Source organism: Phyllostomus hastatus, unplaced genomic scaffold (genome assembly GCF_019186645.2).
Source record: "Phyllostomus hastatus isolate PE091 unplaced genomic scaffold, TTU_PhHast_1.1 phas_contig_449, whole genome shotgun sequence".
Lineage (NCBI taxonomy): Eukaryota > Metazoa > Chordata > Mammalia > Chiroptera > Phyllostomidae > Phyllostomus > Phyllostomus hastatus.
The window spans coordinates 1,018,041-1,042,473 of record NW_025333882.1 but is presented as its reverse complement, the minus strand read 5'-3'; the positions used below and the strand labels follow the sequence as shown (position 1 = coordinate 1,042,473).

The 24,433-nt window shown below is 35.5% G+C and overlaps 1 protein-coding gene across 1 annotated transcript in view; it reads right to left on the bottom strand.

The window, feature by feature from the left end:
- Nucleotides 1–24,433, bottom strand: part of SNTG1 (syntrophin gamma 1) — a 782,410-nt gene that overhangs the window by 297,746 nt on the left and 460,231 nt on the right. The window contains exons 7-9 of the mRNA XM_045845038.1: nt 12,474–12,531; nt 11,075–11,118; nt 10,942–10,983 (exon numbers count right to left, since the gene is read on the bottom strand). Coding sequence (XP_045700994.1) covers nt 10,942–10,983; nt 11,075–11,118; nt 12,474–12,531 — 144 coding nt within the window. The remainder of the gene's footprint in view (nt 1–10,941; nt 10,984–11,074; nt 11,119–12,473; nt 12,532–24,433) is intronic.

The window sequence follows — 24,433 nt, the reverse complement described above, 5'->3', positions numbered from 1 at the left end:
ATAAGCAGTAAGAGAAAAGCAATTAGTTACTTCCAAGGGAACTTCCATAAGACTGTCAGCTGATTTCTCAACAGAGAAATTGCAAACCAGAAGAGATCATTACAAAACCTATATTCAAAGTGATGAAAAGTGAGAACATACAACCAAGATTAACCTACCCAGCAATGTTATTTTCAGAATCAAAGGAGAGACAAAGAGCTTCTCAGACAAGAAAAAGCTAAAGGAGTTCATTATCACCAAACTAGTATTACAAGAAATGTTAAAGGGTTCTAGAAGAACAAGAGGAAGAAGAGAGATCAAAAGTATAAATAAAATGGTGATAATATATCTATCAATAATTACTTTAATTGTAAATGGATTAAATGTTCCAATCAGGAACATTTTCCAATCAGAAAACATAGGATAGGGTGACTGAATGAAGAAGAAAACAAAACCCATATATATGCTGTCTATAAGAGACACACTTCAGATCAAAACACATGTAGACTGAAAGTAAATGGGTAGAAGAAGCATTTTATTCAAATCAAAACAAACAAACAAAGCTGAGATAACAATACTTATATCAGACAAAATAGAAAAACAAAAGCTGTGATAACAGTCTAAGAATGACCCAACAATTCCAGTTCTACTTATACAAAGAAACCCAAAACACTAATTCAAAAAGACATATGCATCTCTTTTGCAGCATTACTTACAACAGTCAAGATAAGGAAACAACTAATAATCATCGCCAGACAAACAGATGAAGATAAGGTGGGAGTTACGTACAATGAAATATTACTCAGCAATAATAAAAGAATGAAATCTTGCCATTTGTACAATATAGATGGATCTAGAGGGTATTATGCTAGCTGAAATCAGTCAGAGTCAAATGGAGAAAGACAAATGCAATCTGATTTTACTGATATGTGGAATCTACAAAACAAAATAAGCAAACAAACAAACTCATGGATATAGAGAATATTTTGATGGTTGCCAGACGGGAGGCAGCTGGGGGTATGGGTAAAACAGGTGAAGTGATCAAGATTTGCAAATTGCCAGTTATAAAAACAATCATGGGGTGTAAAGTACAGCATAGGAAATATAATCAATCATATGTTAATAATTATGTATGTCATCCTACAGTTATTGGGGTGATCACTTTGAAAGTTATATAAATTCTATATCACTGTGTTGTATATCTATAACTGATATAATTTTATATGTCAATTCTAATTGAAAAATAAAAGATGTATACATTTTTCAAAAATGAAAGTAAATTATAAAATAAAATAGGAAAAATGACAACCACCTAGTGTGTCTAGGGTTCAATGGTAAGTAAGTTAAAGAAAGTAGAGACAATAGACAATCTTAACATCAGCAATGACAATAAATTTAGCTTTCCTCAAAAAAAAGGTATATTATAAACTTGTGTTTTGGGGACACAAGTCATGGACTACAAAACACATTTACATAAAAAATAAAAAGAGGCATGCTGCTAGAATGAGCAAGGTGCCCTCATTTTTCAGATAGCTCTGCCACACCAGTCATGGATGCCTAATTTGATTCCTGACTATAAGTGGTAGGAGAAGCTTGGGATGTTGAGTAGCATCATCATGAGTTTTCTTTGTGTTGTGGGACCTCTCAGGGTCCATCATGGGTCACAACAAGACACTTTTCAACACTCACATAGCAGTGGCTGCTAGAGAAAATAAGAAGAGTGCAGAAGCAGTATTATTTAGTGGAATAAAATAATACATAATGTTTTCTCAGTTGCCAGATCTGTGTTAGGATTTTTTTATATATTATACTAAATCCTTAAAAAATATTATTAAATCCATTTCTTTCTCATGGCTGTGTAATATTCCCATGTGTTATGTGCATGTGCATGCACACACACCCACTTCTCTATCCATTCATCTAGTGATGAATACCTAGGTTGCTTCAATAACTTGGTTTTGTAAATAATGCAGCAGTAAACATAGAGATGCATATATCCTTTTTAATTGTTCCACTTCTGGGTACTTATCTGAAGAAGTGCTGGGTCCTTTTTTGTCTCTTTTTATATAGCCTTTGTTTTAGTCTTTTTGTCTGATGTAAATATTGCTATCCCAGCTTTTCTCTATTTCTCTCATTTCTGTTTTCATGAAATATCCTTTTTGTTCCTTTATTTTCAGTCTCCATGTGTCTTTCAATATAGACTCTTGTGTAGGCAGTATATGTAGGAGTCTTGTTTTTTTTCTGATAGGGGACTCAAGAGTTGGAAAACTTTAGTAAATAGTTAATAAGCCTAGTAGGTAACACATATGTTAAAGCTATTGTTTCAGGAACTGCAGGTACTGTGGCTCAGCACCCCTAGGAGAGACAGCAGACCACCTCCTGGGGCACAGCTGGAGACATCCCCACCACCGTGTTTGAGGAAGAGACAGACGCCTACCTGCCAGCCTTGGGACAGCTAACTGTCAAGGGCAAGAATGCTGCAGATTTTTCTCTAATTTTCCCTGAATTTCAAAACCCCTCACTGCACTTTGTTCTCTGTTATAAAAAGGCTGGCTTGAAAAAAAATGTAAGATGGTCCGTTAGGGTATAAACCCACCATCTTCTCAGATTGCTGGCCATCTGAATAAAGTACCCATAAAGAGTCAATCCCTGTTTCTGCTTCTTGGGTTCTGTATGTAACAGGCAGCACGAACACTTGCTTCTCCCAGTATCATATTCTGGCAACTGGGTTCTGAGGCAGACTTTGGGACTCTTAGGTAAGTCTGAGTATTTGGCAGGAAGTCCCATTGGCTGCCTGGACTGGGAGGCTCTGGGAGTTTGGATTTGGAGATTCCCAAGCAGCTGCCAAGTGATTTCATGTGGGGACTCCCCCTCACTCCCTCAATCCTGGCACTTCTCATCATTTATCACATTTGATTGAATCATTGCACTTTCTGGTTCAGTTTATAATCCTGTGACATAATTTAGGTCATCTGGTTAAGGTACCTTTTTTGGTTTACAGGGCTCTGTCTGGGAAAAGACATCTGATCTGGTTAAAGTATCATCTGTTTTATGGAGCTCTGTCTGGTAAAATGGGAGAAAAGGCCTCCATTCCAGAAAACAGCCTATTGGGGCGAATTCTGGCTAATTGGTTGACTTATGCTTATAAAGATATGACTAGAGCAAATGTGGTTTTACTGTAACACTGTTTGGCTTATATATTAGATAAGCTAGACTCAGTAGAGTGCTGGCCACTGAATGAGTCTGTAAATTATTATTCTGTAACTACAGTTTGTGTGTGTGTGTGTGTGTGTGTGTGTGTGTGTGTGTGTGTGTGTGTGTGTTGAAAATCAGGGAAATGGGACAAAATGCCTTACCTAGAAGTTTTTATTTTTATGAGTTTACATGATAAAGATGCAGATTAAAAGGAACAAGTTAATGGTTCAGAGAAAAGGGAATTTGCATGTGAAAGATAGCAGAAGCTGAGAGGAGAGGGACCAGGGAGATCTAGATAGTATGACTGCTGTGAGCATAGTCAGAGCTCCCAGGCCTCTCCAGCCAGGGAGACATACTCTGCTGAGGGAAGTGGGGAAAGTGTGCTTGTACTGGTATTGCTGTCTTGGACTCATCAGGGAACCAAATTGGGTGGAGGACAAGCCCCTACTGGGGCAGGGCAGTATCCTTTGCAGAACTTCCAGTCAGAGCAGGGCCAGAGGGCCAGCCTGCTGGATATTATTGGGCACATACTCCATTTCCTACATCAGATATGTTAAAATGGAAAAGCTCAATCCTTCTTATAGGGATGATACTACTAAAATGACTGCTTTGGTTGCATCGTTTTTTTTCCAATCATCATCCCAATTGGGTAAACATACAAGTCTTATTAAATATTTTGCTTGTGAGGAATGAGCAGAGGCTGGTGTTGGATAAGGCAAATAAAGAGGCTCAGAGGTTACACCAAGAAAATCCAGATGGGGCTCTCAACCCTACCAGGACAATATCTTTAATCGAGACTGACTAGGACCCTAATGGGAATGGCCTTCTTCTCTGAGAGCATTATAAGAGGTGCATCCTTGAGGGAATGAAGAAAGGCATCCCTAAGCAGAACAGTCTGAATATGGTGCAGCAATGAAACAAAAGTCCACTGAGGACCCCTCCCAATAACAGGAAACAGTTAAGAGGATTCTTGGAAATACTGCTGCATTTGGATTCCAAACTTTGGGCTCCTTGCTAAATCACCGTATGAAGCTCTGAAGGGACCAGAATATAGCCCTTTAGAGTGGACAAAGGAGTACTCTCAGGCTTTTGAGTCCCTGAAGGCACACCTGGCTTCTGCATCAGCCTTGGGGCTTCCAAACCTACTGAAGCCCTTTCAATTATATGTGCATGAGAGACAGAGCATTGGTCTAGGAGTCCTCACCCAAATGTTTAATGACATTCCACAACCCACTGCACACTTGTCAAGGAAACTAGATCTCACTGTCCAGGTGTGGCCAGTCTGCTTGAAAGCCATGGCAGCCACCTGCAAGCTCTTACAGGAAGCTGAAAAGTTTTCCTTAGGAGAGCCTGTACCAGTTATGAGCCCCAGTAAGTGTTGAGCTTGCTGGAGCAAAAGGGAAATATGTGGTGCACTGCTGGAAGAATGGGCAGGTACCAACCCATTTCTTTCAACAATCACAATGTCTTGCTCAAAATCGTAAGTAAGTTTAATTCTGCCTCTCTTCCCCTGGAGCCTGACTTGGTTGCACTAATACATGACCATGCTGAGATAATTGATGAAGTGTATTCTAGAAGAATTGACTTATAGGACCATCCTCTAGAAGAAGTAGACTGGACTATCTATGCAGATGGAAGCAGTTATATGGACAAAGGAAACAGAGAGGTTAGGTATGCAGTTGTGACTCCTGAAGTAGTAGAGGGCAAGGCCTTGACCAGGAACCTCTACTCAGAAAGTTAAACTATTTCATTGACAAGGGCATTGGAATTATTACCAAAAAAGAGAATAAATGCATATATCAACTCAAAGTACACTTTCCTAATTTTGCAGGCACATGATTTCATCTGGAAAGAAAAAAGAACTGTTAACCTCCAGATAAAAAGAAGAATAAGCATGAAGCAGAAATTTTAAAATTATGAGAAGCTGTTCAGAAAACAGCCTCTGAGACAGCCATAAAATTATGAGAGGTGGCAGTTATGCACTGTCCAGGGCATCAGGAGGAGGGCACTGAAGTAGCCAGAGGTAACAATCTGGCTGATCCTAGCAGCAAAAGAGGCTGCTAAAGGAGCATTTATAATGCCTTCAATATCTGTCCTAGACTTGCCACAATTTGACCCTAAATATTCAACTGCAAACTTAGAGAAAACTAAGTGTTGGGGTTTTAATGAAGAAGCTGCTGATAGTGGATGAAAAAGAATAAGAAAGGAGTTACACTGCTTCCTGAACATTTAGTAGAGCCAGTCATGAAGCATTTGCCTGAGGCCACACACTATGGAAGAGATTCATAAATCACCTATGTCAAACCACGGCTCACAGGTCCTGGAATTTCTAAAGCCATATTGAAAGTAATTTCTAGATGCATTGTATGCCAGAAGAATACCCCTAAGACAGATCCCCTCAATACCAAGGATAGTTCCCACTTGAGGACTGACAAATAGACTTTACTCAGATACCATGGGTGTTTGTACTCCCTGGGAAAGCCTTAGAAATTATACTGTGTTTGAGCATATCAAAAAGAAAATGACCTGCTCTGATATGGATAACTGTGGACCAGTGGTGACTATAAAGGGCAGGGAAATGTTTTCCTTGAAGGTCGCTAATGTAGCCCCAGCTAGAGAGTGTGCAACCTTTGTCAACTGTACTAAAATGTGTTTTGTGCTCTCAGCAGGTACGAGGATGAATTGCACCACCACCAATGATGTATCTTATGCTTATCTCATGTTAAATTGCTCACAGGATGGCTTCTAATATATGGAAGGACTGTGTATCTCTATGTTCCAGCAAACAGTTCTGGAGAACCATGCTCTTGGGGAAGACTGATGGTGTTTATGCCTCAGAAGCCCCACCTGACCCATGCTAGATGGGATCTCTCCCTTGCACCTAATTGTAATAGTGATTTTACGCCTTTTTAGCCTTGCTTAATGTGTGTCTTTAACCATATTTGTAATACCAGCCATGGTAACCTATTTGAATGTAGAAATAAGCAGATTAGTCTGTGCTATGGCAAAAGCTTTGAATACCACCTCATAAGCCATCAGTGCCATTAGTCGAGAATTAGGACTTGTTTGCATCAATATGGATAGACCTAGAAGGTGTTATGCTAAGTGAAATTAAGTCAGAGAAAGACAAATCCTGCATCATTTCACTTATGTGTGGAGTCTAAAATAACTAAAATGAGCAAACAAAATAAATTGACCCATAGATACAGAAAAATTGATAATTGCCCCAGGATTGGGCAGTGGGGCTATGGGCAAAAAGGTTAAGGGGATTAAGAAGTACAAACTTATAAATAAGTCCTGGGGATATAAAGCACAACACAGGGAATATTAATAATATTAATAATATCACAATAACTTCATATGGTGACAGAGGGATAGTAGACTTTTTGTGATCACTTTGTAAGGTATATAAATGTGAAATCTCACTGTTCTACACCTGAAACTACTATAATGTTGTATGTCAACTGTATTTTAATTCAGAAGAGCTTTACATTTCAGAATAAAAATTAGACATAAAAAAGAATTGTTATTAGTTTATTTTTACAGATGATTAAGAAGGGGTCAGAAAAAGTAAATTTATTTGCCTGAAAATATAATATTAGTTAGTAGTCAGAGCTAAGATTTATATGCAATTTTTCTTCAGTATTAAATCCCTCTATACCCAGTATCCTGCTATCTTCCCACTGGGTCACATGCAAAGCAGCATTTGGCACTCATTCTAGTCTTTCTTAATAAGGAAACTTTGGGAGCTTCTTTTCCTTAGCAGTCTTCTAGGAAGAATGCCTTGTATGGTGTGGGTGAAGCCCAGAATTGACTTATTACACTCTCCGACAGAAACATAGGGATGCAACTGTATCAATAACCTAATTCTAGGCACTTAGATAAATAATTCCATCAACAATTCTACTGAACTCCCACAACAGACAACATTTAACTTTTTCTACAGAAAGTTAAACCTTAAATTTCAAAACAAAAGTAATAGTTATACTATTGAGGCTTCCTAACAGTGAAACTGATAGAGTCAAATACAGAATTACTAAAAATATCAATGAATAGTGTAAATTAATAAAAAAAAACTTTACATGCCCAAACGATATATACTAATACCTACCCAATTTGTTTCTGAATTTGAAGGTTTATGTGAATCACTGATTGGAATAAGGAATGTGATATACCTATCAGCATGCTATTTAAAGACCATCTACATCCTCTGAAATTCTTGTGCTTTTTCTGCCCATGTAAATCCACTCTTAAACATTTAATTAACATCTTAGTCCCACTGAGGTGTATATAGTTAGTCTATTTGTGTAGGTAATTGATAGTGATGACAAAAGCATCATATTACTGTTGAAAAGTTAAAAATTGAAATTAAGTAAGAATATTAATATCAAAGCTGATTAAGGTTAAGAATCTTGAAACAAAAGTTTATTGTGAAGGACCACTATAACTTGCAATGTAATTTTAAGTTCCTTTTCTTTGAAAAGGAACAATCACCTTTAAAAAATGGAATTATTACTGTGTTCTAGCCTTTCATGCCATATTAATCTATTTCTTCAAAGGTCCATCACTGTTTGTCTCAAGCATGCTGACTGCCCCTGAAGGGAGAATTACAAAAGCTATTTAATCTAACAGCATGTGGTTCTAAAAAAGAATGTACTTGTTTTTGCTCCCTATATAATGAGTTTAAACTCATCTTGTACTTTTGAAAAAAATGACTAAAATATCTTTGCTTACATGGCAAAAATGAAAGACAACCCACTAAATAGAACATAATCACCAATGATACATCTGATATGGACTTAATGTCTAAAATTTATAAGAAATTTATAAAACACAACACCAAAAATATCCAATGAAATAAATGAGCAAAGGACCTGAACAGACCCTTCTTCAAAGTGGACATACAGATGGCCTATAGACATATGAAAGGAAGCTCATTGTCACCAATCATCACAGAAATGTCAATTAAAAGCACAAGATACCATCTCACACTTGTCAGAATGGCGATCATCAATAAATCAACAAACAAGTGCTGGCAAGAACGTGGAGGAAAAAGAACCCTCGCCCATCGTTGGTAGGAATGCAGACTGGTGCAGCCACTGTGAAAAGCAGTATAGAGCTACCTCAAGAAAACTAAAAATGGAACTGTTTATGACCCAGCATTTTCACTTCTGGGAATATATCCAAAGAAACCTGAAATACTAATTCAAAAGAATATATGCACCTTTATGTTAATTGCAGTGTTATTTACAATAGCCAAGATTTAAAAGCATCAGCTCAAGTGCCCATTAGTAGATGAATGGATAAAAACCTGTGGTACATTTGCACAATGAAATCCTACTTAGCTATAATAAGGAATGAAATTCTACCTTTATGACAGCATGGATAGACCTAGACAATACTATGCTAAATGAAATAAGCTAGTCAGAGAAAGAGAAGTACCATATGATTACAATTATATGTGGAATCTGATGAAATAAACTAACAATGTCGAGGCAAGCTCATGGATACATAGAACATACTGACAATTGTCAGAGGGGAGAGGGTTGGGGACTGGGTGAAAAAGATTAAGGGATTAAGCAAAGAAAAAAAAAGACTAATGGACAGATTACAGATAACACTGCCAAAGGGGGTAGACGGAGGTAGAAGATGTAAAGCAGGGATAAATGCTAATGGAAGGAAACTTGACTTGGGGTGGTAAATACACAGTACGATATCCAGATGATGGATTTGAAAACTATATAATCTTATTAGCCAATGTTACCTGAATAAATTCAATAAAAAGCAATACTTAAAATTAACATATATCTGCACAGTGCTCTTTGCTATGCTCTCCACTTGTCTGAAACAATATGTTCTCTGTACATATTTATAGGAAACTTGAGTCTTGAAATATCTATATTTTACATGAAGTCCACAACACAGTGGTGATAGGAGTGGCCGAGTAAGATTTTTAAGAAAACAAAGACAAGGATGAATAGTGATGAATGCTAACAAATCCTGAATAATTATTCCAAGTGCTCATAATCAAGAATCCTCTCTAAGATCACTGCTTGTAAAAATGTGGCTTTTCACAGACACTTCATGTTGCCTCTTTGAGGTTAAAATACATACATAGAGAGTTTTCCAAATAGCTTTTAGCAGAGGAGCAGTATAATTAAAAAAAGAAACAAATAAACTCTGAGCTCTAAGAAGTGAAAGGGTTATAGTATTTTTCATTTTGTTTGACCCTCGAGTGTAAAGTTTTAAACATAATTGCTCCTCTACACTTGCCTACACGAACTGATATAGAAATTCTATAAATGTTATTTAACAGCCTAAGGGCTCATAAGTAAATGAGTGGATCAAAAAACTGCAGTAAATTTACACAATGGAATACTATACAGCAGAAAGAAAGAAGTAGCTCCTACCTTTCATGACAGCATGGATGAAACTGGAGAGCATTATGCTAAGTGAAATAAGCCAGGTGGTGAAAGACAAATACTATATGATCTCACCTAATCAGCAAAACAAACAAATGAGCAAACTAGAACCAGAGGCTTGGAGACAATGAACAAAATGACAGTGACCAGAGGGAAGTGGGGAGAGGGTAACAGGGGGAAGAAGAAGAAGGTTCTAGTCAAGGAACACACATAAAATGTCCATAGTAATGGACAACAATGTGGAGACTGACTGAGGAGTGGGGTGGGGGGTTGTGTGGGACAGGGGAGAGAAACGGGGAAAAATTGGGAAAACTGTAATTGAACAACAATAAAAAAAATCAAGAATGACAAATATTTTCCAAAGTCTTTAATACTGTCCTATTTCTTTCTGTATAATTTTTATTCCATCTCACCATCCCCAGTAGAAGCTTCTCAACCTTCCATGTTTTCGCAAAGTATAGTTTAGAAGCCACCTACAAAGGAACCACTTGAATTGACTTTTAAAATCAAAGTTCCACCCTGGCTGGCATAGCTCAGTGGATTGAGTGTGGGCTGCTAACCAGGCAGGTTCGATTCCCAGTCAGGGCACATGCCTAGGTTGCAGACCATGACCCTCAGCAACTGCACATTGATGTTTTTCTCTATTTCCCTCTCCCCCCCCTCTCTGCCCCTTCCCTCTCTAAAAATAAATCAATAAAATCTTTTTAAAAAAACTTAAAAAAAAATCAAAATTCCTGGGCCCACTTAAACACACTGGATTTGAATAGCTGAGGCCAAGGTTTCAGATCCACACATTTACCAAAATCCAAAAAAATACCACAGTAAAAAACTGATGACCATTCTGATTAATGTTAAAACTATTTGCCTTGAGATTAAGCTCCTTTAAATTCTCTCTCTCTTACACACACACACATATATAATACCTACAGTCTTTATATGATCGTCCAACTGCCCCTGCTACTATCCGCGAATTCACAGGAATACATCTTATATTTATTTATTTCATGCACAATAAAAGCTTTATTATTCATAAGCTTTTAAACATTTGCAAAAATTTAGAAATGTAGTTTATGTAGAGATATACTTTAGTGCACATTAATTGGTAGAGATTAATAGAAAAACAGAAAAAGCATAACAAATAACCATCTTTAAGTATTTCTTTGGGCAGTACTCCTGTTTCTGATATGAAAAAAGAGATCAAGATATCCTTTGTAAATATCATAGTACATTGTACCAACATTATATCTTTTTTAATAAAGAAATTAAACAGTGTTTAGCAATGTACTAAATCTTCATTTGTACATGGGGAAAATCATGATATCAAGAAGGAGTAAAGAAAACTCACCACTTCTTCATGTCTGCATTTTCTCACATTAATTCCATTTATCTGCAATGAAAGAAAAGCACAGTTTTATGTGATATATTATATGTAATTTTATGTTTTGGTTGACATAGAAGAATAACAGTAAAATGTATACCTGTAGAATTGCATCTCCGATAAATAGGAGGCCTGAAAGTTCCGCTGTGAATAAAAAAGGACATTTGATTATGCATCAACTACTTTCTTCATACAGATGAGTTTTTTTAAACTCATAACAAAAAAAACACCCTTTTATGTGGATATTACCTTAAAAGATGTACAAGGAATGGAAACACAAAAGTAATCATGAGATCCAACCCAAATATTGAAACACATACTGAGATATTTCTATTTAGTTCCATTTCAGAATTTACAGTTGTTAAAAAATAGCCTACCTTCTGCATGGATGACTAAATTATCTCAGATACTTACAATTTTAAGGTGTCTATGAAAAAGTTTAGATGTAGACATTCAATTCATCAATCATTGAATCAGCTCCAAATTTCTTTTTAAACATTTGATTATCTTACACATTTCAGTCATTTTAGTCACTTTATATCTTTAGTATTTTCCTTAGGTAAAATTTTATGTGAAAAGTTAACTGAGTTAAGTTGCACATAGGACCTGAAAATATTGGGTTGTCCAAAAATTTCACTTATTTATTTTTTCTATACAGTGGCTTTAGTAGCACTTAGTTGTCTATAACATAATTCAAAACAATTTTGTTAGACTGTATTGTGACAGCTGTCATATCAGTGTGCATTTTAAAAAACTTATCAAAATGTGAATTTTTGTGTAGCAATTTTAATATTGAAGGAAGAAAATATATAACATTTATGGCATATTATGTTTTATTAATTTAAGAAAGGTAAAAATGTAACTAAACACATAAAAAATGTGCAGTGTATGGAGAAGGTGCTGTGACTCAGTATAAGTGTCAAAAGTGGTTTATGGAGTTTCTTGGTACTATTAATTTCTTGGCCAAATAATTCTTTGTTATGGGGCTATCTTGTGCATTGGAAGATGTTTAGCAGCACCCATGGCTTCTACCCACTAGAAGTCAATAGCAAGAGATAGCCAACATGAATAAAATGTTCAAATCAGTAAAGTTATTGGTGAAAATGAAAAATATGTCTTTTATGAAAAAAACCTAAGTGATTTTTTGGCCAACCCAATAACATATATATCTAAATTTGCTTATATGTGATGTGACTTGTTCTCAGTACATATGTTTGTATGTTTGTTTAATGAAACAATTGAAAAGTTATGCACTCCTCAATCTATACACAGTGATATGTTCTCTTATCTTTCATGAAGTCCTTCCTTGGAATAATAAAGGGCATAGTCTCAGAAATCAGACTCAATCACATACTGCCTGGTCATGGGGAAGCTGATCAATGACGTACTAATTAGCTAGTCAATGACATACTAATTTACAATTCTTAAATATCATCTTATTCTTCATTAATAATGGCTTACAAAGGAATGGCTACTGTATAATTCTCTTGGCACTGTACCTCTTTGCTCCTTGGAGATTTTTGAAATGACAACTGGAATGTTATGTTCTGCTCCCCCCTGAAAAAAAGAAAATAATATATTGTGCTTTTTAATCTAAAAAGAAAAAAATAATGCAGTCTTTAGTTAAAAACTATACATGATATGAATAGTATGTTAAGGAATACTACATAAAATTTAAATAAACTTGTGAAATTTCTTCATTATGCAGAAAGTACTTCCAAGACACTTATCTACTTATCCATAATTTCACTGTGGCATCCAATATTTAATAAGTGACTTTGAAAGTTTTTATTTTTCAGATAAAGAATGGCAATATGTTAGTCATTTTTTCAATACATAGCAGTACTTCCCATTGTAGAAATTTCTATTTAGGGCTCAAATACCAGACAATCATGTGTTTCCACTATATGATTAAGTTGTTCTATGCTGGTGACTGAGCACAGACCCTTCTGTGTGCTGAATGACAAGAGAGTCTCTACTGGCATGAATGGACACACAAAAGCAGAGTGTGCATATGTAAGATGGGAAAGATAGTCTGCATATCCTTAATTAGTATCAGATCCATTTTTCAGTAAAAGCACAATGACAGAACAAAACAAAAATGCAAGAATGTTGCAATATTTTTTCTAATTGAGCAAATGAAACATGACAAAAGAAAACAAAAATAACTTAGCCAATTTTATGTAGAATGCAATAAAATAAATCCCTGATATAATGGCAGAAAAATTGTTTCTATATTAAAGAGTTGAGACAGTTGAAAACAATAGTTGGGAAATCAAGTAAGTGCATTAAAGAATAAAGTGTCTTGGAGAAAAGAAGCATAAGCTGGGGCAAAAGTACATTTACAGTTGTGAGCATGAAACACAGAGTTAATTGGTATATTATTAATTATATTTTCCATATAAATAACTGAAAACCTATTTTTGTCCCATCCTGTATAGCACATTTAAGATAGTTTAGTTGAAAAGATTATCTAAATTCCACTGGGGTTTCCCTACTTTCAGAATAAGTATACCTCCTAAGCCACTTTTTTTTCCCAAGGACAATAAATTACTTTATAACAGACATTCCCCGCCACCATGAATGCCTATTTTAACACTAAATTGCCAAAATACTTAAATATAAGATAGGCAGTAGTTCTTAAGAAAAGAAGTGGTTTACAACTTTTCCTTGGCAAGTAGTTCTTTATTTTTCTGGAATATTAAGAAGAAATATGAAAACTAAAATATTGAAAACTGTCTTACTCAATTTGAAATTCAAACCCACAACTCAGTTAACATTTTCTCACTATTTTCCACCAACTCAGTACTTACTCACCCACCCTCACCAACTCAGTGAGAAGTCTCTGGCATAAGCTACACTGGTTCCTAAATCTGTCTTTGCTTTATAGTCTGTGTGTGCCTAACAAGCAATGTTTATGATCTCTCATCTGATAAAAGGGAGAGTAATTTGTGACTGACAATTGGATGGAGGTGAGTGCTTAATTAGAACACAGAAACACTTAATAAAAAGCGTTATCATTATTATTATTATATAGTTGTGTGGGTTCAGAAAAAGTCACCACAAGATGTGCCTCTGGGGTTTGCAGATTATTTTGAGCTAAAGTCATCTTTAGCCACAGGCTCAAGAGAAACTTCTGTCCCTCCCTTTAACCACCTAAAAGAACTTAAATCAGAGGCTTTGCCCATAATAAGAGATTATGAAAGAGAAGCTCTTTTGAACTATCTATAGGGAAGAACAAACTTCTGTTTACTAAACTTGTATTCTTAACATCTCACAATGACCTTTTGAAGGTGCCAGGTACATTACCTCATTTCTAGCTCAGGATATCTTATATAACTCATCCCCCTTTCTACTTCTAAACTTCTCTTGCATGTGAGGCCTCTGATTCTCTCATGTATGTGGAGTTCCCATACATATATATGTATTAGATTTGTTTATTTTCTTTTGTTAATCTGTCTCATGTCTGTTTCATTATTCGACCAGCCAGAAGAACCTTGGTAGTAGGGGAAATTTTGTTTCTCCCCCATGCAGTTTATCAATTGAGATTTATGAGTAAAATCACATGGCACTAAATGGTAAAGTTAAAACTAATCTATTCTAAGATCCTTAATATTTACTCGTTAGGATTCCAAGTTCCCAATACCCTATATTTTGTTCTATTCTTTTCCATTATCCTTATCAGCTTCTAACCTGCTATTTTTTATTCATTATTTACATTTATTACTTATTTTCTTCCTCCTTCATCCATTTTGAACTAAAAAGTAAGTATTCCATAAGGGTACTGACTTTTTTTGTAATTTGTTCTGTCCATTGATGTAATCCAGTGCACGAGAGATAAAGTATGAGGCAAAGAGTCTGTAACTGATAAGGAGATAGGAAAACCAACCCCCAGTGAATTTATGGCTTAGAATCAGTAGAGACCAAATCCATCCAACATTGTGACTAATTTCACCTAATGCTAACCCCTAACCTCATTAACACTCATTGTTATACATTAGCATGTTAAATGACACACCCTGTACTGCCATAAGAGAAAACAAAAAGTCCATAAAAGGTCACAAAATGGCCAAGGGAGCTCTACCAAGAAGACTTTACCCCTTTCCTGGAAAAATTCTGAATATTCCTCCCCCTCACTGAATGCCATACCTTCAATCAAATAAACATCATTAAAGGCAGCAAAGTCCAATAAAGAGGGGCTGCTCCTGTCTGTGGATTAGCCCATTCTCTGTCTCACTACTCACTAATAAACACACTTTCTCTTTAACATTATGCTGGTTTGAATTCAATTCTTTCCTGCTTGAAGCCAAGATCCCACAGTGGGTTACCAACCCTACCCCCAAAATGCCTGCATCATATGGAATATCTTCCTTTTTTATCTTGAAATGTTTGTTGAATAAGTCAGTGAGTCAATAATTAAAACCTAAAGCTTTTCCAAGCCTAAAACTGTTCCCTTAAAAAAACCCGTCACCCTGGCCAGTGTGGCTCAGTTGGTTGATGCATCATTCCATACACCAAAATGTTGTGGGTTTGATTACTGCTCAGAGCACATACTTAGATTGCATCTTTAATCCCCAGTCAGGGCACATATTGGAGGCAACCAATCGATGTTTCTCTGTCATATCAATGTTTTTTTCTCATGCTATTCCACTCACTGTAAAATCAATCAAGTACATATTTTTTAAATTGTAGATTTTTTTTATTGTTGTTGGAGCTAGGAAGTTGTACAATGAAATAAAATGTACATGGCCAATGACAGTTTCTAGACATACCTAGAAATTGGAAAGTATTTTAAAAACACATTTCCCTTTCTTAAAAGAAAAAAACTTATTAAATCATTCATTAAAGAAATTTTAGGTAACATAGAAAGAGAAAACAAGATCATCCAGACATTGTGGTTCAGACATTTTAAGGTAGACAGTAATATTGTTTATATCACTCTTGTCTGTGTGGCTGTCTTTAGAGTATTTTCCTTCAGCTTTTTTGTTTGTTTGTTTTTTACAGTTTTCTCTCTTTGAATTATTGATCAAAAGATTTTCTTAGTATTTAGGTTTTTAATTCATGTTGCCATAGGAAGAAAATAGGAAATCTCTCTCTGGGACCTGTCTAGAAAAAATGAATTGAGATAGCAACTTTTTCAGGGCCACCTCAGTAACTCATTCTTTCCTCAACAGCCAGATTTATAACCATCTCTTAATAACAAGATATAACTAACCCCCATTTTTTCAACATTTTTCTTTTGTATATAAAGTTTTTCCTGAAATCTGTACAGGTTATAGTCAAAGATAGTATTTTTTAAATTTAATTTTTTTCACTTTTATTTTTAAATTATTTATTTATTTTTAGAGAAAGGGGAAGGAAGGGAAAAAGAGAGGGAGAAAAACACCAATGAATGAGAAAAAGATTTTGATTGGTTGCCTCTCACACTCCTCCCACTGGAGACCTGGCCTGCACCCCAGCATGTGCCCTGACTGGGAATCAAACCAGTGACTTTTTGGTTCACAGACCGGCACTCAATCCACTGAGCCACACCAGCCAGGACCTATTTTTATTTTTTTAAATCAGGAATTTAGAGCTCTGAGAAAAATTTTAAACTAATTTCAGAAACTGAACTTATAGTTAATTAGATAGAAAATTTTAAGACAAAACTCAGGAGATCAAAATTGTAACAAAATTGTTATCATAGGTAGATAGATATTGATAAAGGAAAGGAGTAAAGAGACATAGATATTAAAAAGCTTAAGCTACTAAGAAGCTACGGCTTCACACACTCCCTAAGGGGATCGCAGCATGCCCTGCCAAGAAGATTAATACTGTTCTCTCCTCTGTATAGAGAGAAAGGGTCAGCTTTCTAATATCCCCCGGGGTACAACCAGACCCTTTGCCTAGACTCTGAAGAAGGAGAAATAGAACAATGATGGGGAAGTAGGGACATGTGCAGTAAAAGCCAAGACAGTGCAGAGGCAGGTGCTTCTGTGGGGCATGTGCAGTAGGAACCAGGATGGTGACCATAAAAGCTTGTCAGTGTGACCTGGGAAAAAGATCAAATTGCATAAGGGACACAGAACCCCAGAAGATCCAGGAAATGGATAGGTTAGAGGGAGGATTCAATGCAAGCCTGCAAAGAATTGGGCAATTGATTGGCCTGTTTGAAAAGTTTCTGGTTTTCAAAGCCCGAGGTAATATAATCCAAGCAGACCTAGCAGCTTCCTGGGGCCTGCGGCAGACCTCACTGGGTCCAAGCATGGGCCTGAGGACAGTAGCAGCCAAAGCACAGCCAGAAACACAGACTAGGTCAATCCGATGGGTAATAAGGCTGGTCTGGAGTAAATACTGATAAAGTCTGAATGAACCAATGGCACAAAATTTCTGGATCTCTGCCTTTGTTCTGAGCTTGATGAAGACAAAACTGAACTTTTTCCATGGCAGGAAGCTGAACCTAGGACAGTCTTTTATGTTTGCTACAGTTCAACAAACTTTGCCACTAAAGCTCTGTCCTCCCATGTGGGTCCTTGAAATGCTTTTCTTGCAACACTACAAGGACCCCATTTCCACTGTCAACAAAATCACGGTACCTTCATATATTGGATGAAATGTGAGAGCAATCCAGCTCCATTAGAGTTAATTAAATTTAGTTCTGGATCTAAACTCAAGATTTTCTGGGAAGGAATCAAATAATGTGACTCACTCTGTTCAAAACAGATAATAGAATTTCCCTTACACTTAGAATAAAAAACAAAATTCTTAACAGCCCTCTGCCATGTGACTTCAGCTTCCCTCTGCTGCTCACTCTCCACCTTTATCAGTTTGAACATTAAAGGGGGTCAACATATGCTGCCCATTCTGCCATGAAAATATATTTTTTCTTTTACTTTTAAGCTGGTAAACTCCTACTCATATTGAAGATTTTAGATGAAGTACCCCTTCTTTACTGTCTCCTTACTTGAAGTAATTAATTTCCATAGCACCGAGACATGGCTGTGATCTATGTTTACTTACATCACAATTTTTAACTGTTATACATTTTTTGAAAAATTTTTATTCATTGACTTTTTTAGAAAGAGGAAGAGAGAGAAAGAGAGAGAGAGAGAAACATTGCTTTGTTGTTCCACTTATTTATGCATTCATTGGTTGTTTCTTCTATGTGCCCCCAGTGAGAATTGCACATGCAAACTTGGCATATCAAGTCGACACTCCAACCTACTGCATAGCTGGCTAGTAGGGCCCTATTTACATCACAATTTTATCAATTTCTACTTCACTATCAAACTGTAAAGTCCCCAGGGTCAGGGCAGGCTCTCCTTTACCATCTTTACCTCAACCTATCCTTAGCCCAGGCTTTATAACTCAGGGATTTAGAGGATAAGTGAACTAACTGACTTCTGCTGTGCCAGTGTAGAATCAAGGTTAGGGAATGTCAACTGACATCTAATGGTAACCTCAAAATGTTAAAATGTATATTATTCAATTTTGAATAGTCTGTTTACAAAGCATAGTTAATTTTATAGTTTTATAGGAACTGGGATATAAAGTCCTATTTAAAGCATTTTGAATAGGACTCTATATAATGATTTTTGCTAGTATAACTGAAATTCAAACTCAGAGTATTTTTAGAACATCAGGAATCGTGCAAAATAAATATTTTTAATTCATTATTTTTATTATTCCAATCAATAAATCAACTACATTCTGGGTTCCTGAGGATAAAAAAATGTGCATAGATCACACCAGTATATATTCATTTAGAGTAAGGAAAATACTTGTGAACAGATAAAAACATACTAATTAGAATTAAGAACTCAGTGCACAGATATGGAAGAGGAACCTAAAAGAAGACTACCTGATATAATATAGGCAACTATCCTTAATCTATTTGAATCCCACACTTAGCTGCTGAGGATTCTACTAGCATAATTGAACACTGAGTATCCGGACTCTTCTGCAATTTGGTCCCTGACCATGCTCAAGTAAACAGGCCATTTTGCAGTTTAAACTTTGATCCTCTATACCTGAGGAACTGAACCTTCGAATTGTCTATTTCACCACAAAACTTGTTTTACTAGTTTATTTTGTAGACTCCAAGGAAAGCTGAAATGTTGGCTATGCTTTATGACCCCCTTTGCTGATGATACTTTATACATTTAGTAGGCATTTAGATAGACATAATCAGAGTAGGAATAATAGGCCAGGTACAGAAGGTCACCCAGGGCAGAAAGCAGTTTTATAGGTTAAAACTGGCAAAGACCAACTCAGTCAAACATATGACAACTAATTTAACCTAATGGTAACTCCTAGCCCTATTATATATTCATTGTAATATATGAGCACGCTAAAGGAGACACTCCACACTGCCATGATTGAAAACAGAAAGACCATGTAAAAGCACAGAATGGCAACGTAGCTCCTCTGTGAAACATTCACCCATTTTTCCTGGATAGATTCTGAGTATCCCCCCGCCCTCATTGAACACCCTGCCCCCAATTAAATGAACCTCAACAAAGGAAGCAAATTTGTTGAAGAAGTGCTGCTCCATCTGTGGAGTAGTCCACTCTCTGTCTCAGTGTCTCACATAAACTTGCTTTGACTTGAAACTCTATGCTAGCTCAAGTTTGAATTGTTTTTTGTGGGAAGCCAAGAACACACAGTGGGTCATGGACCCTAAATCCCTGGACCACCAAAACGCTTGCATCAGCTATGTTATTTTCTGAGTTCTAAAACAGACTGAAGTGAGAGTTGCACATGTCAGGTCCAGGGTAGCACACTCAAGATATCCCATAATGGCATAGTGATTATTTTGAACTAAAGTTACTTAAGAAACTATACTTAAAATAAGAAAGCCCTGAATTCTCTGTCCCCCTACCTACAGAGAAATAAACCTTCCATTTGTTTGGTGTCTTCCCTGCTCCTGAAGGCTGAGACACAAATTTATCACAATAGTTTAAAGAATCCAGAGTTGAAAAGCTTGTATAAACAAATCTTGTACCACCTTTACTTATTTACTATCCAAACCCAAACTTTGTTTAGATTCCTCACAAAGGAATACGCAAACCTTGCTTAGATTCCTTTGTAATGAGCAGTAAATTTCCTGTTCTGTTAATTTATCACAAATTTAGTGTTTCTTTGGCTAAAAGGTATAAAAGGTCCTTGGTTGGACCATTTCGGTGGGCCTAATTTTATGATCTGAGCACCAGATTATGATTCTCCTTTGGGCATGTATTAAATTGGTTTTTCTCTTATTAATCTGGTTTTGTGTCAAGTCCAGCTTTAAGAGCTTAAGAGGAGTTTTCTCCCTCCCCTACATGCTTTTCTGTGAATATAATAAAAATCATTGAACTGTACACTTTAAATGTATAAAATGTATAGTATATGTATTACATGACAATAAGTTATTTAATTTAAGAAAAACAGTCTTTCTGATGATAATTGGCCAGTGGGTGGTCTCAATTGATTCTTGAGACTAATTCATAATCTTCAATATAAGCATCATTACCTGACTGTTACGTTTATGTTTCCATGGTGGTGTGTATCAGCCCTGTCTCTGGTATATACATATGAATTGACTCAAGTATAAAGAGCAGGAGGACAATATGAGGAGAAATACATACAAATGTGTCTGTACTTATATCAACAGTTGATATTTCAAGACTTTTGCCCTAAAATAACTAATAAATTGATGGTAGAAATGTATTATAGATACAGTGAAAACATGTATTTTTATTTGGTAAATTTGATACAATTAAAATTCAGCACTTGATATTAAAATTTTGGTTGCTTGATCTTGAACATTTTAATTAATTTATTTGTTTTAAATACACCAGTGTATAAATGACTTAGAGAGGAAATATTGTTTATGTTCCCTAAGAGTTTAGAGATACTTAAATTAGTCAAGGTTTTATATCTGTAGAGCACAGTTTTTAAGAAGGGCTTTTTCATCAGCTTTATGCGGGGTCTAGCCTCAGTCACTTATGTCAATGGGTAAGTTAACCTGTTAATACTTAATTTTATTGCTTGTAGAGGGATAATAGTCATTGCTGGTTAGTAATAAACACCAAGTGAAACAGAATATAAAGTATTTAGCTCAGAATATAGCACCTTAATAGCAGTCAGTAAATATTAACAATTATTGTTTATAAACAATAAGATTTAAATGTTAATACTTATTATTTTATTTACTTTGTAAGATTTTATTTATTTATTTTTAGAGAGAGGGGAAAGGAAGGAGAGTTAGAGAAACATCAATGTATGGTTGCCTCTCATGCACTCCCTACTGGGCACCTGGCTAGCAACCCAGGCATATGTCCTGACTGGGAATTGAACTAGCAGCCCTTTGGTTTCCAGGTCAGCACTCAATCCACTGAGCCACACCAGCCAGTGCTATTATTTCATTATTGATAATTGTAAAGTTAAAGCTTCCATATAGAAACTACTTTTGATTGCAAACATTTCCTTAATGGAGTTGAATAACTTACTGTATACTTACAGAAAACTTGTCTTTTGGAAAATGCACCATAAAATAATTTTACAGTAATGATATTCAAAATACCATTTCTCTAAAAGGTGAATTTTTAAAAGTAATAAGTACCAGAAGACCAGAAGTGTTATTTTAAAAATATGCATGCATGATATTGTATTTTAAAAATATATAGAAGATAAATAAAAGTTTCATAAGGTCTAGATGGTTGCCTACTTTAAGATGATTATCCATATGATAATCACTATAAGAAGAATGATGAAAAATATAAAATATTGGATGCTATGGATCCTACTTAAAATATAAATAGAAGAACTTGACATTTTACTGGGGAGCAACCAAAAAAGTTCTCGAAAACTAATACATGAAACATACACACAAGTTTGTGACTTCTGAAGGATGTTTAAATCAAAGAAGGCACAAAGTTATGGTAAATACAAGAGTGGCTCTGAAAGCAACACAAGATTAAAAATAGCTTAAAATGAACAAGGCTTCCTGGATAACTGAGAACAGGAGTGAGCACAGTGCAAAAAGCACTAGACTTGGTTCATGGTTAAGTTTCTGATCGCAAAGTCTGACAATCATTTCTCTTTTCTTTGAGGTTGTAGAGTTGGGGCTTGTGGATAAAAGGTCACTTAAACACAAGAGAGGGCCGGGCCAGGTTTCAGTGCCTGTATGCCATGCCCATTTTCATTGCACTGTGGTTCAGTTATATGTTTGTTCCTTCTATATATGTTCCTTATATATATATGTTTGTTCCTGAATAACTATACCATGGGACTAGAAAGCTATGATCTGTGATTGCACACACTTCTTAGGGTTTGAAAATAATTCCTTTCAATTTTACAAACTGAAGACAAATAGTTCATCTTAACCAGAGAATGGAAAAGTGGGAGCAAGAATGTGAGCTTTGCATGTGACATCTCCTCTTCAGGGCATCTGCTTTCCCACCTGCAGCACCAGTGCAAATCTGTTACGTATCCATTGGTCTTAGGCTCTGTGTGTTTTTTCCCCTTAACTGAGAAATAACATGAACATATAGATAATTTTGCTTTCTACCTTTCCATAGTCAAGTAATCTTTATAAAATTATGGCATTTCAGAAATCTATACAAGTTTGCCTATGAAGATAAATTTGTGATTTCCATATTAAATATCAATCATTTGATTTAAAAATTCTTGGATGAGTGTTTTATTAAGGATTTTGGACATAATTTTTAAAATAATAATTATAATTTTCACAGGAGAGTCTCAGATTTTGTTAAAAATTCTCATATACAAACTAAACAATTTAAGGTTAAAAAGCAAACTAATAATAGAAAGGGAAGTAGATAAAATCTGAAAAGAAAGTGAATAAAACTTACTTAAATCATATTGTTATCATTTAAGTCAATATTTTTTTTCATTTTTATTAAATTTATTTCTTCTCTTATTGTTTAGGATTTTAGGAAATTTTGAAATGAGTACCCTCCTCATTGCACACAATGTCATATCTGGCATTTGGTCTTCAAGGAAAGATGTCAAATAGAAGACTTAGAATTAAATTGTGGAGACATATAACTATGTCACCCTCAGAGACACCTACACAATTTTTATTCCAGAAGTTTCAAAGCTGTCCAATGAATAAGATAGATAAAATAAAAAAGGCAAAGTCTGACTTTTATTTCACACCCGTACAGGGGAATCTCTGGCTAGAGAAAATGTTTGGGAGGGAAAATAATGTTGTACATGGACAGATGATACAGGCTTAATGGACACTGATAGCATCAGGAACATCATACTACGCAAAACTATAAACACTGAGGAATGTTAATAAAGAAAGCATTGCTCTGGCTGGCATGGCTCAGTGGATTGAGTGCCGGCCTGTGAACCAAGGGGTCACCAGTTCAATTCCCATTCAGGGCACATGCCTGGGTTGCAGGCCAGGTCCCCAGTTGGGGAAATACAAGAGGCAACTATACATTGATGTTTCTCTCCCTTTTTTTCTCCCTGTATTCCCTTCTGTCTAAAAATAAATAAAAACTTTTTTTGAAAAAAGCGTTCGAATAGATGCTATATACAAAGTTGTTCTGGCTATATCACCTGGGATACCTGAAGAATTACTGCCATGTGCAATGGCGAAAGTTGCAAGAAAGTTCCCAGAAGCCAAGATTTGTCAGGAGAATGTAGCATAGCCACAAGCCTTGTCTTCCAACAGCACATTCTAAAGTCTTTCAATGCTTTCTGATTGGAAAGGACATTTTGTTGTCCCTAAGCCAAGATTTTTAAAAGAGTTTCTGGGAAGGAAAACCTGAAATAACAGTATTACATGTTCTGAGTACAATGAAATTCAGGAACACCTGTCAGAGTCTTAGCTATATTGGTAAAAGCCTTTCAATCATCTACCATACATTCTTCTTCCTTCTGGTATATCTAGCTGAGATATTTGAGATTTTAAATAATAATCTTCACTACAAAACCTCCAGTGTGTGCCAGCAGTGATTACTTAACTGCACCAAATAAGAATAAAATATATATCTTCATGTGCATAGTTATTGCTAATTGAAATTAGTCAGCAACAAATAGATAAATGATCAACACTAAAATATTAACTCTGGATTAAAAAAATTTCTTAAGCTGTTCATTTCATATATGTAGTTTATAACATAAAATATTATATAAAGTTGTATAATATAAAACTTTTAATATTATGAAGTATATCAAAGTATATAACACACATATTTTAGATTCTCAGATCTAAAGAAAATAGTGCAAATAGATAAACCCAGTATTTTTTCTAATTTACCTGTGACAAGATAAAAGGAAGAAGGATTTGTACAATAACATTGCTATTTTAAATAAAGAAGTAATCATATTTTGAAATATAATAACAGAATAAAATAGTTCAAAATAAAGAAATACAGTAACAGAATAAATTTTTTAAAGTAGAGTGTGGTTCACTTGGTTGGAGCACTGTCCTATAGACTGAAATGGGTCCCCAGGCGCGTTT